The sequence below is a fragment of the Gopherus evgoodei genome, chromosome 3 (assembly GCF_007399415.2).
Source record: "Gopherus evgoodei ecotype Sinaloan lineage chromosome 3, rGopEvg1_v1.p, whole genome shotgun sequence".
NCBI classification, from domain to species: Eukaryota; Metazoa; Chordata; order Testudines; family Testudinidae; genus Gopherus; species Gopherus evgoodei.
Genome location: NC_044324.1, coordinates 224,394,838 through 224,408,192, shown reverse-complemented (window position 1 = coordinate 224,408,192; position 13,355 = coordinate 224,394,838). Strand labels below are relative to the sequence as shown.

Sequence of the window (13,355 nt, the reverse complement as noted above, 5' to 3'; positions counted from 1 at the left end):
GCTGAAACACTCTGATTCTTTCCGAGTGAATTGTGGGAGAATTTGTCTGTCCTGGGCACACAGCGGGAATTGTAGGAAGGCATTGGAGGACTGTCAGCATTCGAGTAGCTTAGCCTGCATCCTCACTGCAAAAGCAGCACTTGGACTTTAGCCTATATTACCAGCCAGGCCAACTAGCCTGAGTGGAAAACACCACCACACTTGGGTCAGAAGTTTATTCTGTGGATGGAGCTAGAGGCAAGACCCAAATAAGAGCATGAGTTACTTCTGCAGCTTCTCTTTAGGCTAAAGCAGCCCGATTTGTACTGCCATTATTCCTCCTTTGAAACTGTTGCTATTCCTTCCTTTTTATAAATAAATATTTTATGTGGTTTGGTTTGGTTTTTCAAAGAGGTGCTCTGTTTTCATTTCTCCAGAGAAAGCTGAATTTAAATTTGTTAGCATTGAATAATGAATGAAGTGAGGAGAATCAATTCAAGATACATACACTGTGACTAAGGTTGACAGTATATCAGTGTACAGATTTTAAAGGTTAGCATTAAAACTGGGTTGAATCAAGGTCTAATAATTGGGTAATTGTGACTTGATTTCAGTTGCTTTTTTGAGCTGTTCTGTTTATAAAAGTGACAAGCTGTTAATTCTGTATTAATTAATTCCATTGTTTTATAATGATGTGCTTTCAGCTTCATAGTCTAATTCCTAAGTAGGAAGGGGAATACTGTGGACTGTGTTCCAGAAAAGGAATGTGTTCTTTGATTTAATAAGGCAAAGGGAGAAAGATAGATAGAATCTAAGGACACTGATGTTCTAACAGTCATGGCTGTCTGTTCACATTACCAAGTTTGAAAGGCCTTTACAGAGTTTGAAGAAATATGTGATAGCTCTGATTCTGATGGGTGACTGAACACATTTTCCTTCAGAGCTGCTCAGAAACAGCTGACAAGTACAGTTGTTTTCGAAATTGTTCTTAAGGAGCCCATTCCATGTGTTGTGATTGCCATCTCCTGGATAAGGGAGAAAAACAAGGTCTTCATAGATCCTTGTAATCCCAGAATCCCAGCTTTTTGAGCCTATGCATATCCACCTTTGTATGTGCATGCACATGTTGAGAATGTGGTGTAAGCATACATACGATTGCATGCAGAGCAAACGTATATTTTAGATACAGCTTAAAGAGCAGCTTTCGTAGTCGGAATCATAGCATTTAAGGCCGGAAAGGAACACCAAATCATCTCCTGTATGTCACAGATCTCCAACACCATCCAGCACCCACTCAGTAAGCCCAACAACCAAAATTAGACAGAAGTATTACAGCCCACAGGAAAATAGGCTATTATGTGACAGAGAGAGAGTAAGAGGGGCTGAGATGCATGCCCCTTTCTTTCTACTTGAGCTTGTTTTCTGTTGTTCCATATTATTACAGGGTTTCTTTCCTATATCAAACTGCCTGCATGGTGTCTGTATTTCTGTCTTTCTTTCAAAGGTCTTTGCTGATCAGGCCATTCATGCCAAATATAAGTCAAGGGAAAAACTACTAACTTGTAACAAGCTGTTAGTAAAGCTTAGAGTATGTAAAGATGATGCATCTCTAGAATGTGTGCATCTTGAATTTAACATAATTACTGTAATGAAAACCAAGGGGTTTTCAGAGGTTCTCACTCTTGGGCTGTTCCCATTGAAGGCAATGAGAGTTTTCCTTTGTATGTCAGGGAACAGAATGAGGCCAACGCAGATTTTTTGAAAATCCTCCCCCAAATGTTGCTGCTACGAGACTGACTTCTTGAGATACTAGTACAATTATTAAAAGAATTGTGCTTCATGAAATATGCTTGTATTAATGGTAATTGAGCTGTCGGTGCTATATTGTAAAGGAATCACATTGGTGTTTCCAAAAAGTGTATCCTCGTACAGGGTATCTCTTTTTCCCACTCCTTTTTTTTAAAAAAGGACAAAGAAACCCTATCCTGGGAAATGAACTGCAAAATAAATCTCTCTCCGTGCAATAAGGTAATATTGAGGTACTAAATCAGGAAATACCGGTAGGTGATTTAAAAAAACCTCAAGTAGCAAAGGGTGGGAGAAAGGAAATATTACCCCATTTTACAGATGGGAACTTGGGCGCAGACGTGAAGTAATTTCAGGAGGGAGTCTGGCAGAGCCAGGAAGTGGGTTCCACTGCAATGGCTTAGCCACAAGGCCGTCTTTCCCCTATGGATTTTTGTGTCCAGCTCTTCCGAAATCAGTGGTATTTTCACTGTACGTGGAAGTATGTGTAGAGTTTATATTAGTATCTTTGCCCCTGGAAATCATATTAGCTGCCACTGCCTCAGTAAGTAATTTGGGATCCCAGTCTTCAGATGGTATAAAGCAATAACCTGCCTTGAGCAGTTTCTATGAGAGAGCTTCTAACGTGTCCTTTTGAGGTGGGAGGCAAGATGTTAACATCTCTTTACATTTTCTTTAATTTTCTTTCTTTGCTATGATATTTCTGAAGCGGGGTGCTTGAAATTAAGTGTGAAGCTGATCGTAATACAGGATGTTCATTTATTATGTAACTAAACAGTACAAAGAAGATCACAGAAAATATTCCTTTTGCTTACTTGATGTTGTTGTGCACTCGATAATACAGTAACAGAATTCTTAGCAGACTTAAATCTTTAAAGTCAGTTCTCATTCCATATAATATTTATTCACAAAAATGTAGTATGTGTCTGAGGTCTTCTCTTACAAATCTGTCTTTTTAGTGCAGTGACAAATTTTTTTATTTCATTTTTATTTTATTTTTTAAGAAGACAAAGTGCCTCATAGCAAACTGCTTTGGTTTTTTCCATCAGGTGAAAAATGTATTTAATATGACAGCAAAGGAGGGAAGAAGAAGATCAGTTAGTGCCCTAGTGGTTGTTGGAAATGGAAACGGGGCTGCAGGTCAGTGTAATTATAATGTATTTGAAAGGTGCCAAGTGAATGATGTTGGGATGAGGCTGTGGGAAGCATGTTGTTCAAAGGGATGTTGTTAATCTCATTGTTTTAAATAACAGATTCATTTTTGGGGTGGAATATTAACATACATATCAATATACCAAGAGAAAGAACAGTAGAATCAAGGTTTACAATGGGAATGTACAATCAGTGATGATTATGAAAAAAATGCCCATCAAGGACACTTCTGTTTTCTTTTACACAAAACAAAGTAATATACTAATAAGAGTATAATAGTCAGTTATAACAGTAACTCTTATTTAATTCCTGAGTGACAAAGGCAATATCACTAACAGATCAAAATGGAGTATGTGATTTCCGTTTCATGCTGTTCCTTTTTGCTTTGGGACTTCACATTATTATTAAAAAGAACCTCCAAAGCTTTATGATGTTGAGTGGTTTGGAGTGAACATTAGAACAGTTAAAGTCGTTAAGAAAGGGGGACCAAAGTGATGTCAATTTCCATGTTCTGAAAATAGGTTTTATCTTCTCTAGTACATGCCACACTTGCTGTAACCAGTGTATGACAGGGTGGTAGCACTGATTCCTGTACCCTCACAAGTTTTTTCCCAGCTAGCCAACTGGAAAGAAGGTTGTTTTTTTGTTTTTCTCACCTTGTACCTCAGTATAATCTGTCCAAAGTATTATTTCTTCCAGCTGAAATTTAATGCCTGATTTACTTCATTGTAGGATAAGTCTGTAACATGTTCTATGCTACCTTCTTGCTCACAGTAAACTGTTACTTTACAGAAATTTACTCTTTAAAAAAAAATCAAGTTTCTGATGGAGTTCTCTTTAACATCTAGGAATGTTATTGGAAAATAAAATACTTCGATGAAATCCTGGCTCTAGTGTAGTCGATGGCAAGACTTCCATTCACATCAGCAGCTCAGGGTTTTACCAGTTTTGTTTTTCTTCTCCCCTGCAGATATTTGTATCGGTTTCTTCAACATGGAAGAAAATTACTATGTATTAGGGCATCAGCAAAACTAACTGTAAATAAAGTGCTGTCAGTTGCACAAAGCAAACTGAAAAAAATAGAAACCTCAGATTGTGAAGGGTCTAATAATTATTAACTGTGGACAAGTGCGTTTGAAGACAGGTTTTTACAAGCTTCTTAAGACAAGAGGAAGGAAAGACTCAAGGCTGGCTAGAGGAGTGTGATTGGCTTAATTTTCCTCAGAGTGGGTCTCAGCTTTTGAACATTTGGGAAATGCTGCATTAAAGTCCTGGCAAGGATTCCCTATTCAAAGGAGACATTAGCAATCAACGTCAGACAGGGTCCCAATCACACGTACATTGTCTTTGCAAACAAAAGGGGAAGAGATCTAGTGTGTTAAGTCTCCCTGTGTGGCCATATGCAAATGAGGGAATTTTGGGGAAAATATCCAACCAGTTCAGCTAAACCAGTGTTAGCACTGATGGGAGCCCTAATGTAGACAAGGCTCAAGTGGTTTCTGATGTCTTCAACACTGCATTGAACTTACTGCAGAGAAGGGCTACTTAATAATTAATTAATTAATTAAAAAATGCTGAAATCCACCAGAGACTTGTCTACACTTGAGCTCCTGCTACTTCAACTGGACTAGAGAGCAAATCTGTTCCTAAAATTATATCGGGTAGGCAAAAGCAATGTGCCCAGCACTTCATGTAATGTGAATGGGTGTCTTGGGAATCCGGCACCACGCATCATGAAAAACCCTCTCATAACCTTCTTTCGATCATTAAAAATGGCTAAAGAAATATTCCCATTTAACCCCCCTTTGTGCTGATGATGTCATTGCCTAGTGAATAGAATTGACCTCTGATGCCTGGTGAACACACAGTTTTTGTACTGTTATAATTGTCATGTAGGAGGGTGATTTTTACTGATACAGTTAAAACAATCCAATCCGTAGTGTGGATTTAGTTATACCCGTCTAGAAGTGCCTTCTGCCGGTTTATTCTTATTCCCTTTCCCATGTGGGAACAGCTGTACTGGTATAAAGCAACGTTGTGCACCTTTTCTATGCACAGTAAGGTGCTGTACTACTTTAGCTATACCACTATTCAACTTCTTATGTAGACAGGCCCTCCTAGCCTGTTTGCTTTGCCCCAGCAAAAGAATTATTTTATAAGAGAAAAATAAATCAGAGACTCTTTGCAGCACATTTTTAATGTAAAACAAAGGGAAAACATTCCATAAGGCTGCTAGGCCTAGAAACACTGGTATTTTTTACTTTGTATTTTAAAACTTAGATGCCAGCAGACAGTAAATGTGCACTGGATATATAAGATTGAGCCAGAAAACTACACATCCTCTCTAAATAAATGCAAGTTTCATCTCTAAAGGTTCTGTTTTATCTGGGCAGTTACAAAAATTTAACAGCGCCTGCTCACTTCAGTAACCAGGGTTTGTGTGAGACATTTGTTGAAGCATTGGACTAAATGTGAAGACAAAGTAATACTAGACAGACTTAGCGCTTTGTCATAAGGAGATCTCCAAACAAACTACACGACTGCCCTTTGTTACGCTGAGATTTTTTATTCTTTGCCAGTTCTGCTTCATGGGAATCAGCTTGACTGTCTCTAAATTATGTAATAAAAGAGTTAAACTTTTGCATGCAGGACAAGCTTTATTTAACAAGAATTCTTGAAAATATAATGCTATCAGATGTTTTCTTTAAAAAAAAAAAAATTGTTTCCTCCCCATCTTGTGGGTGGTTACCCATGTACATTGGGCTGCAACTGGAATGCCAAAGGGACTTGGAGACAATAGAAATGGGAGGAATTAAACTGAGATTCAGCCTGGAAAATGCAAGCTAATGGTTTTGGTAAATAATACAAAATACTCATACCTAGTGTGGCAGAGCTCTGACCTTGCTCCCGTGGGTCCTGCACTTCTAGGCGGTTTATGCTAGCCTAAGTGGCTCACTTGACCCTCCACGTAGCCCTTCTCTCTCGAGGGCCAGGGTTACAGTCTACTAAGCCCTTTTCATCATAGGCCTGCAAGGAGGTTGGTGAGAGAACTCCCACAGTCTCTGTTCAGCCTCCTGTCCTGACAGGGGCCTGACTTCCCCTTCCAGGAGATGTTCCTGTAGTGGTGGGTTGAGGGGAACCCGGGCCCACCCTCTACTCCGGGTTCCGGCCCAGGGACCCTAATGGTAGCAGCTGTTGGCAGCCAACCTTTCACTGCCAGAGTTGTTACATTTCCCTGGGCCACTTCCCCACAGCTCTCCTGCTTCTCCTTTCTTCACCGTTACCTTAGGGCTCCTTTAACGATGGTCTGAGGGTGTCTTCAGTAACCAGCCCTTCAGCCACACTTCCTCACCTCTGGCTCCCTGGCTCTTCCCTATCTGACTGGAGTGAGCCCTTTTTATAGTATCAGCAGGGCCTTAATTAGAGTCAGGTGGTCACATTAACTGGCCTCACCTGACTCTTTGCAGGTTAATTAGAGTCAGGTGTTCTCATCAGCCTGGAGCAGCCCCTGCTCTGGTCAGTCAGGGAACAGAAAACTGTTAATCCAGTGGCCATTATATCTGCCTTCTGCCATTCTGCTGTACCCAACTGGCCTGGGTCTATCACACTAGCAACTAGAAACCTGGGGTGTATTGTAAGGGTGACAGTGGATAGGACATTACATATAAGTGTGTTGTTATATGGCTGCAATAAAAGCAGTTCAGTTTTGGAGACATACGCAAAGAGTTCATGTCACAGAAGTAAATAGTTCATTTTATTATGGGCAGAGCAAGTAGCACCACCTATTATTAAGGTTGCCTGATACGTCCCAGTATAAGTCCTTATTTTCAATTGCTTATAACTTGGCTAGGATGACATTTTCCATGCTTGGTGTCCATCTCAGGCTGAATATTTTATTTTTTTTTTTTGAAAATTACAGCCAAAGTGCTTCAGCCATTTCCGAGATCAAGGCTAAAGGAAAATACTTAGTTTTGCCCATGTTGAAATATTCTACCAACCTTCCCTGCTCTAGCCCTTCCATGATAAACATAGTATGTGATCATTCAATTAAAGATGGTTCCGTGATGCATACGCACCATTGGTTCTGGCATTTCCTAGCGTTTGAATCCTTGACTTGGCAACCTTCATGCGTGTATGTCTAATATACATATACAAAACTACATTACATGAACATTAAGGTAGCAAAGTCCAGCACTCAGAAGTTAGGCAATGTCAGAAGTAAGGTGCATCCATGGCATCTGCACAGAATTACAGCCATATGGAATCAGAGAGTGATTGTACAATTTTCTTTGTCAATGAGGCCAACTTTGCCCATCTAATTACACACTTCCTTCCGTGCTACCCTCTCCTGAGTCCACAATGCTATAGCCTGCTTCAGATCTCTCTCAAGATCCACTTTTGTTGTGATTCATGCAAGAAATCAGTCAACTAATGATGAGTGGTGGGCCTGATCACACTGAATCTCAGAATATCAGGGTTGGAAGGGACCTCAGGAGGTCATCTAGTCCAACCCCCTGCTCAAAGCAGGATCAATCCGCAGACACATTTTTACCCCAGTTCCCTAAATGGCCCCCGCAAGGATTGAACTCTCAACCCTGGGTTTAGCAGGCCAATGCTCAAACCACTGAGTTGTTATTCTCCTATCACTTCAGTGGGCTTTGGGCCAGGTCCTGGAGCAGGGATGCAACCCCCCCATCACCTGCCAAAACAACAACAAAAACCAAAATACCCCAATTCCATTACTTTGGAACCACCCCTGGTGCACATTATCAGCCTGCGTAATTATAATATAGCCTATAACCCTCATCCTCTCTCCTGTTATCTGTCACGCTCAGTTGTCTTCTCTTAAGCTGACTCTATGCTCTCTGGGACAAGCATTGTCTATTGAGTGCTACCACAGTACTAATAAAAATATGACTAGATCCCAGAATGCAGTGAAGTTCTTGTACTAATTTTTTTCTGTGTTAGCTATAGTAACACAGAATGTAAGATGAAGGTACAGTGTTTCTTATCTTAACTTGTTTATGTGCTTTGCTGCTGCTTCTCTCTGTTGGTAAAACTTGATTTTCATATTCCCCATGTTTGGCTCTGTACAATCGCCCTGCTACTTAGCAGGGCCGCCCGGGGGGGGGGGCAAGTAGGGCGATTTGCCCCGGGTTCTGTAGGAGCCCCCACGAGACTTTTTCGGGGCCCCTGGTGTGGGTCCTTCACTCACTCTGGGGGTGCTGGAAAACTCTCGCGGGGCCCAGGCATCCGGAGCTGCTCCTGGGCTTCAGCGGCAATTCGACGGTGGAGGGGTCCGTCTGCCCCGGAACCCACTGCCGAAGACCCCAGGCCCCCAAATCCTCTGGGCGGCCCTGGTACTTAGCCACACTTACCGCTTGTTTTTGGCTCCACTGTTTTTTTACTATTGCAGCTATTATGCCTGTTTTGTTTTCTGTTCCCCGCCTCCAAAAAGTTGGCAGGTGTCTTGAAGCTTTTTAAACAGGGGTTCGTCTTGGACGCAACAGTAAGGTTTGAGGGATTGGTTGGAACAAATGGATGTGGGAAATATCTTTCCTTGGGCAACCTGATTTGACTTTGATTGTTACAACAGTACTGCATCCAGTTGTTAGATAGTTGTAAATGTTACATTTGTATGGGTCTTTTTCTGGTCCATTTCTTTCATATGTCTAATTCAGTAGAGTGGAAATAACAGGTGCTGAGGTTAGAGTAGTAGAATTGACATGTTTAATCACATAGCTCTCGCTGAACACCTGTACTGTTTACACTGTATGTTTGTTTTTAATAACACATCTACTTGTGTCTCTCAGGTTTTGCAGTGGGGAAAGCAAGTGACAGGATGACAGCTTTAAGAAAAGTATGTAATTTTAAAAGTAAATGTAAATATTTCATACCTATTATAGTTATCAAATATATAAATGTTTGTAAGTACACCTCTACCCCGATATAACGCTGTCCTTGGGAGCCAAAAAATCTTACCACGTTATAGATGAAATCACATTATATCGAGCTTACATTGATCCACTGGAGCGCTGCTTCACCGCATTATATCCAAATTCATGTTATATTGGGCCGCATAATATCGGGGTAGAGGTGTATCAGTGTTTAGTACACACTATTAATAGAGTTTTGCCTGGATACAAAATAAATAGTTTGTTCATTTTAGTAATACAACAGCTCTTGTACTGTACACTCTGGCTCACTTATTCATGGCCCTCCCAAATTGGATACTACTGATACACACTTTATCTCTTGCAATTGACATGTTGTATTTTGAAGAAATACATGAGCAGGGATGGCTCTGGTAACTTTATATACCTTGTTTCCAGTTACTTTCCTTTCAGAGTTCCAGTATCTTTGAAAGAAGGAAAAATCTTTATTAAAAATCTAATTTTTAATTTTTTATGCAACTGCTTTTTTTGTATATGTTTTTATTTTGTTTAGGGGGTTTTGTTGTTCATTTTTTTTAGGACAAATACCCTTGTCTGTGGAGTTCCAGGTTACAATTTAAGACTTCTAATGCTCAGGCACCCCAGTCAGCATAGGTTTTCTATGCTTCAGAGAAAAACAGTGGCTTTCTCAAGTCCTCCCTAGGTTTTAAAATGACACGTTGTTTCCAGGAATCCTGCTCATGTGTTGTAACGCCCAGCTCAGTTGTCATCAAACGATAATGATAAAATAACCAAACTTTGATACCACTATTACTAAGTGAAGATAAATCTATGTAGGGCTGCATCCACTTAGTTGAAAACATTTTATCTGATTAGAATTGTTGAAATTCAGTATGGCAATGAGGTGGACGAAAAGTGGCTATCATTTTCCTGAGTGTAGTTTTGTTTAGATGAACAGCTGTAGATTTGAGGTACTCCAGTCAAAGAAACTTTAACAATTATTGTAAGAAGAAATATTGTGCTTGTTTGTTTTCTAGGCAAAGAACAGAGCAATTCACTATTTACACTATGTAGAGCGATATCAAAACCACACAAGTAAGTATGAAGGTGGTTTTTTAGACTCCTCCTTTAAAAGTTTCAAACTGGTGTTTAAAAACACCAACCAGCAGCCAGCTGTTACAAAAGAAAACATAATGACTAAACTTTTTTCTTGCCTGAATGTATTATATTGTAATTCCGCTTGTGTTGTTTCATTCCTTCAGTGTGCGCTCTTAAATCTCAGCCCCAGACTGTTCTGGCTAGACATATTGATCCCGTCAGATAGTTCCGTGCCAATTGCTGTGCGGAAATAGTCACCTTTATCTGGGATGAATATCCAGTTTACCCTTTATTTTCATTCAGTCTCAAATCAACAATTACAGGAAGATCAACAAAGAGAAGTCGTGGCTTGATCTCATAATATGGTTGCTCTTCCCCATGCACTAAAGTAGTTTTTTTTTTTTCCCCCAAGTTTAAAATTTGAATCCTGAATACCTAAGAGATGCCAAGACTTTCAGACTCTTTAAAACTCTTACAGCGTTTACAGCTCGTTTAGATCTGTGCGAGCACAGTTTGACCTCTGCTGAGCTGGCACCTTGTATAAGCCGCCTACTTCCTAGAGCTGACTTGCTGGCCCCGTGCCCTTCTCATACCACTTCACTTTTCCTAAGCACTCCAGCAAGTCACAGTCTCTTCCTGCAGGCCTCTGGAAAATGTTTGCAGCTGGGGCATTAGGGCAGGAGGAGTTCAGGTCTTTGGTACCTCCAAAGTAACTCAGGTTCTTCTTCGAGTGATTGCTCACATCCATTCCAGTTAGGTGTGCGCGCCGCGCGTGCACGTTCGTCGGAAACTTTTTACCCTAGCAACTCCAGTGGGCCGGCAGGTCGCCCCCTGGAGTGGCGCCGCCATGGCGCCCAATATATATCCCTGCCGGCCCGCCCGCTCCTCAGTTCCTTCTTACCGCCGTGTCGGTCGTTGGAACTGTGGAGCGCGGCATAGCTGTCCTCCACGTCCCTAGCTCTCCTAGTTTCTATCGCTTGTTTATCGCTTATCTCTAGTTCTATATAGTTGTTAAATTAGTATTGTTAAGTAGATAGTTTAGTAAATAGCTGTTAAGTAGTTCCTGGCCGGGGGGCTTAGCCCTTCCCGGCACCGGGCGTCAGGCTCATGCCTGTTTCGCCAGGCTTCAAGCAGTGTGCGGCCTGCAAGAAGCCCATGCCTACCAGCGATCCCCACGAAGCGTGCCTGAAGTGCCTCGGGGAATCGCACAGATCTGACAAGTGCCGCATCTGTAAGGCTTTTAAGCCGAGGACAAAAAAGGAGAGGGATCAGAGGCTCCGGACTCTCCTAATGGAGGCGGCACTTGACCCGTCGGCTTCGCAGACCGTGGTTTCGGCACCGGCACCGGATCGCTCCGGCACCGAGAAGACTCCCCGGCACCGACCTTCTCCGGCACCGGAATCAGAGCCTAGGCCGTCGAAGTCTAATACTCCGGCCAGGCAGACCCGGCTTGAGCGCCCGGCCTCAACATCGGCCGCGGCACCGCCGGCACCGTCAGCACCGTTGACTCCGGGCCCGGCGGGTCCGTTGAGTCCGGTGCCGCCGAGCTCCCCCATGAGATCTGGGGTTGAGATAGTGGTCCCATCCACTCCGGAGACCTTCGCCTCGGCTCGGGACCTTATTGCCCTGACTGAGCCCACTCGGCTGCCACCCCCGGTACCTCCGGTGCGGGTCGTATCCAGAGGCAAGCCCATGATGTCGGCACCGCCCAGAGACAGTCGTTCCCGATCCAGGTCCCGACGTCTTGGGCGCTCCAGATCCCGACGCCGCTCGCAGTCCCGGCACCGCTCCCCTCAGCGGTACCGGTCGCACTCGCGGCAACGGTCGGCATCGAGACGGTCGCGGTCAGGCTCCAGTCGGCGTCACCGGCACCGCGACTCCAGGAGCAGGTCCCGACGCTACTCACCGCACCGGTCGACCTCCCGGCACCGAGCTGGCGGCAGGTCCCGGTCCCGGTCCCGGTCTCGCTCGACCTCCCGGCACCGAGCTGGTGGCAGGTCCCGGTCCCGGTCGATCTCCCGGCACCGAGCTGGTGGCAGGTCCCGGTCCCGGTCGATCTCCCGGCACCGAGCTGGTAGTAGGTCCCGGCACCGAAGCGGCGCCCGGCACCGAAGCGGCGCCCGGCACCGTGACAGATCCCGGTCCCGGTCCCGATCCCGGCACCGATATGACTCCCGGCACCGGTCCCCGGCACCGAGACGATCCTCCGTGCCGGCCCGCGCAGACCCGTACCATCCAGGGTCGGCCCCGCCGTGGCCCTCGAGGCAGCCGTCCGTATCCTCCCAGACGGACAGCGGCTATGCGCTGGGCACCGATCGGCAGGCGGCGCTGTTTGCTGATCCGCCGCTGCAGGACCAAGGCCCACAACAGTGGGGATTCTGGACACCCTGGGCGTACCATCAGGCCCAGGGCCCCCAGCAGCTCCCTGCTAGGCCGGCGACTGCGGAGCGTAGGGCCCCTGAAGCCTCTTTGTCTCGCCCCCCTCCCTCCCCGGAAGGGGACGAAGGGTCCAAACAGCAGGACTCCGCTGTGGCTCCGGAGACAGAGGCGAGGGCTGAGGAAGACCCTCAGTTGGACACTATTGTGCCTGGGGTCTCATCATCCTCCTCCCCGGATGAGGCGGTGGCGGGTACCTCCTCCAACAGTCCCCCCCCGCTGGATCTCAGGGCGCACCAGGACCTCCTCAGGCGATTGGCTCAAAACCTGAGTCTGCAAGCAGAGGAGGTCTCGGAGATAGAGGACCCAATTGTTACCATCCTCTCTTCCGATGCTCCCACCAGGGTCGCCCTGCCGTTCATACGGACCATCCAGGCCAATGCCAATACTATCTGGCAGTCCCCGGCCTCCATCCCTCCGACAGCGAAAGGAGTCGAGAGGAAGTACATGGCCCCTTCTAAGGGGTACGAATATTTACATGTTCACCCGACTCCCGGTTCACTGGTAGTGCAATCGGTGAACGATAGGGAGCGTCACGGCCAGGAGGCTCCGGCCCCCAAATCCAGAGAAGCCAGGCGGATGGACCTCCTTGGCCGTAAGGTGTATTCGGCTGGGGCGCTGCAGCTCAGGGTCTCTAACCAGCAGGCCCTGCTGAGCAGATACGCCTTTAACTCCTGGGTGGCAGTGGACAAATTTAAGGAGCTGCTGCCACAGGATGCTCGCCAGGAGTTTACGGCCATCCTGGACGAAGGCAAGAAGGTCGCGCGCACGGCCTTACAAGCCTCCTTGGACGCTGCGGACTCGGCTGCCCGTACCCTCGCGTCAGGAGTTACGATGCGTCGCATCTCCTGGCTGCAGGTTTCCGGCCTTCCGCCAGAGCTCCAGCACACGATACAGGACCTTCCTTTCGAAGGCCAGGGCCTGTTTTCCGATAAGACAGACCCCAGACTTAAGAGTTTAAAGGACAACCGGGTCATTGCGCGGTCCCTC

General features: G+C 45.1%; 1 protein-coding gene across 2 annotated transcripts in view; it reads left to right on the top strand.

Moving 5' to 3' along the window:
* MRPS5 (mitochondrial ribosomal protein S5) overlaps positions 1-13,355 on the top strand; it is a 91,692-nt gene that overhangs the window by 60,316 nt on the left and 18,021 nt on the right. For both annotated transcript variants that reach the window (XM_030558267.1, XM_030558268.1), the window contains 3 exons: positions 2,835-2,925; positions 8,751-8,797; positions 9,869-9,926. In XM_030558267.1, coding sequence (XP_030414127.1) covers positions 2,835-2,925; positions 8,751-8,797; positions 9,869-9,926 — 196 coding nt within the window. The remainder of the gene's footprint in view (positions 1-2,834; positions 2,926-8,750; positions 8,798-9,868; positions 9,927-13,355) is intronic.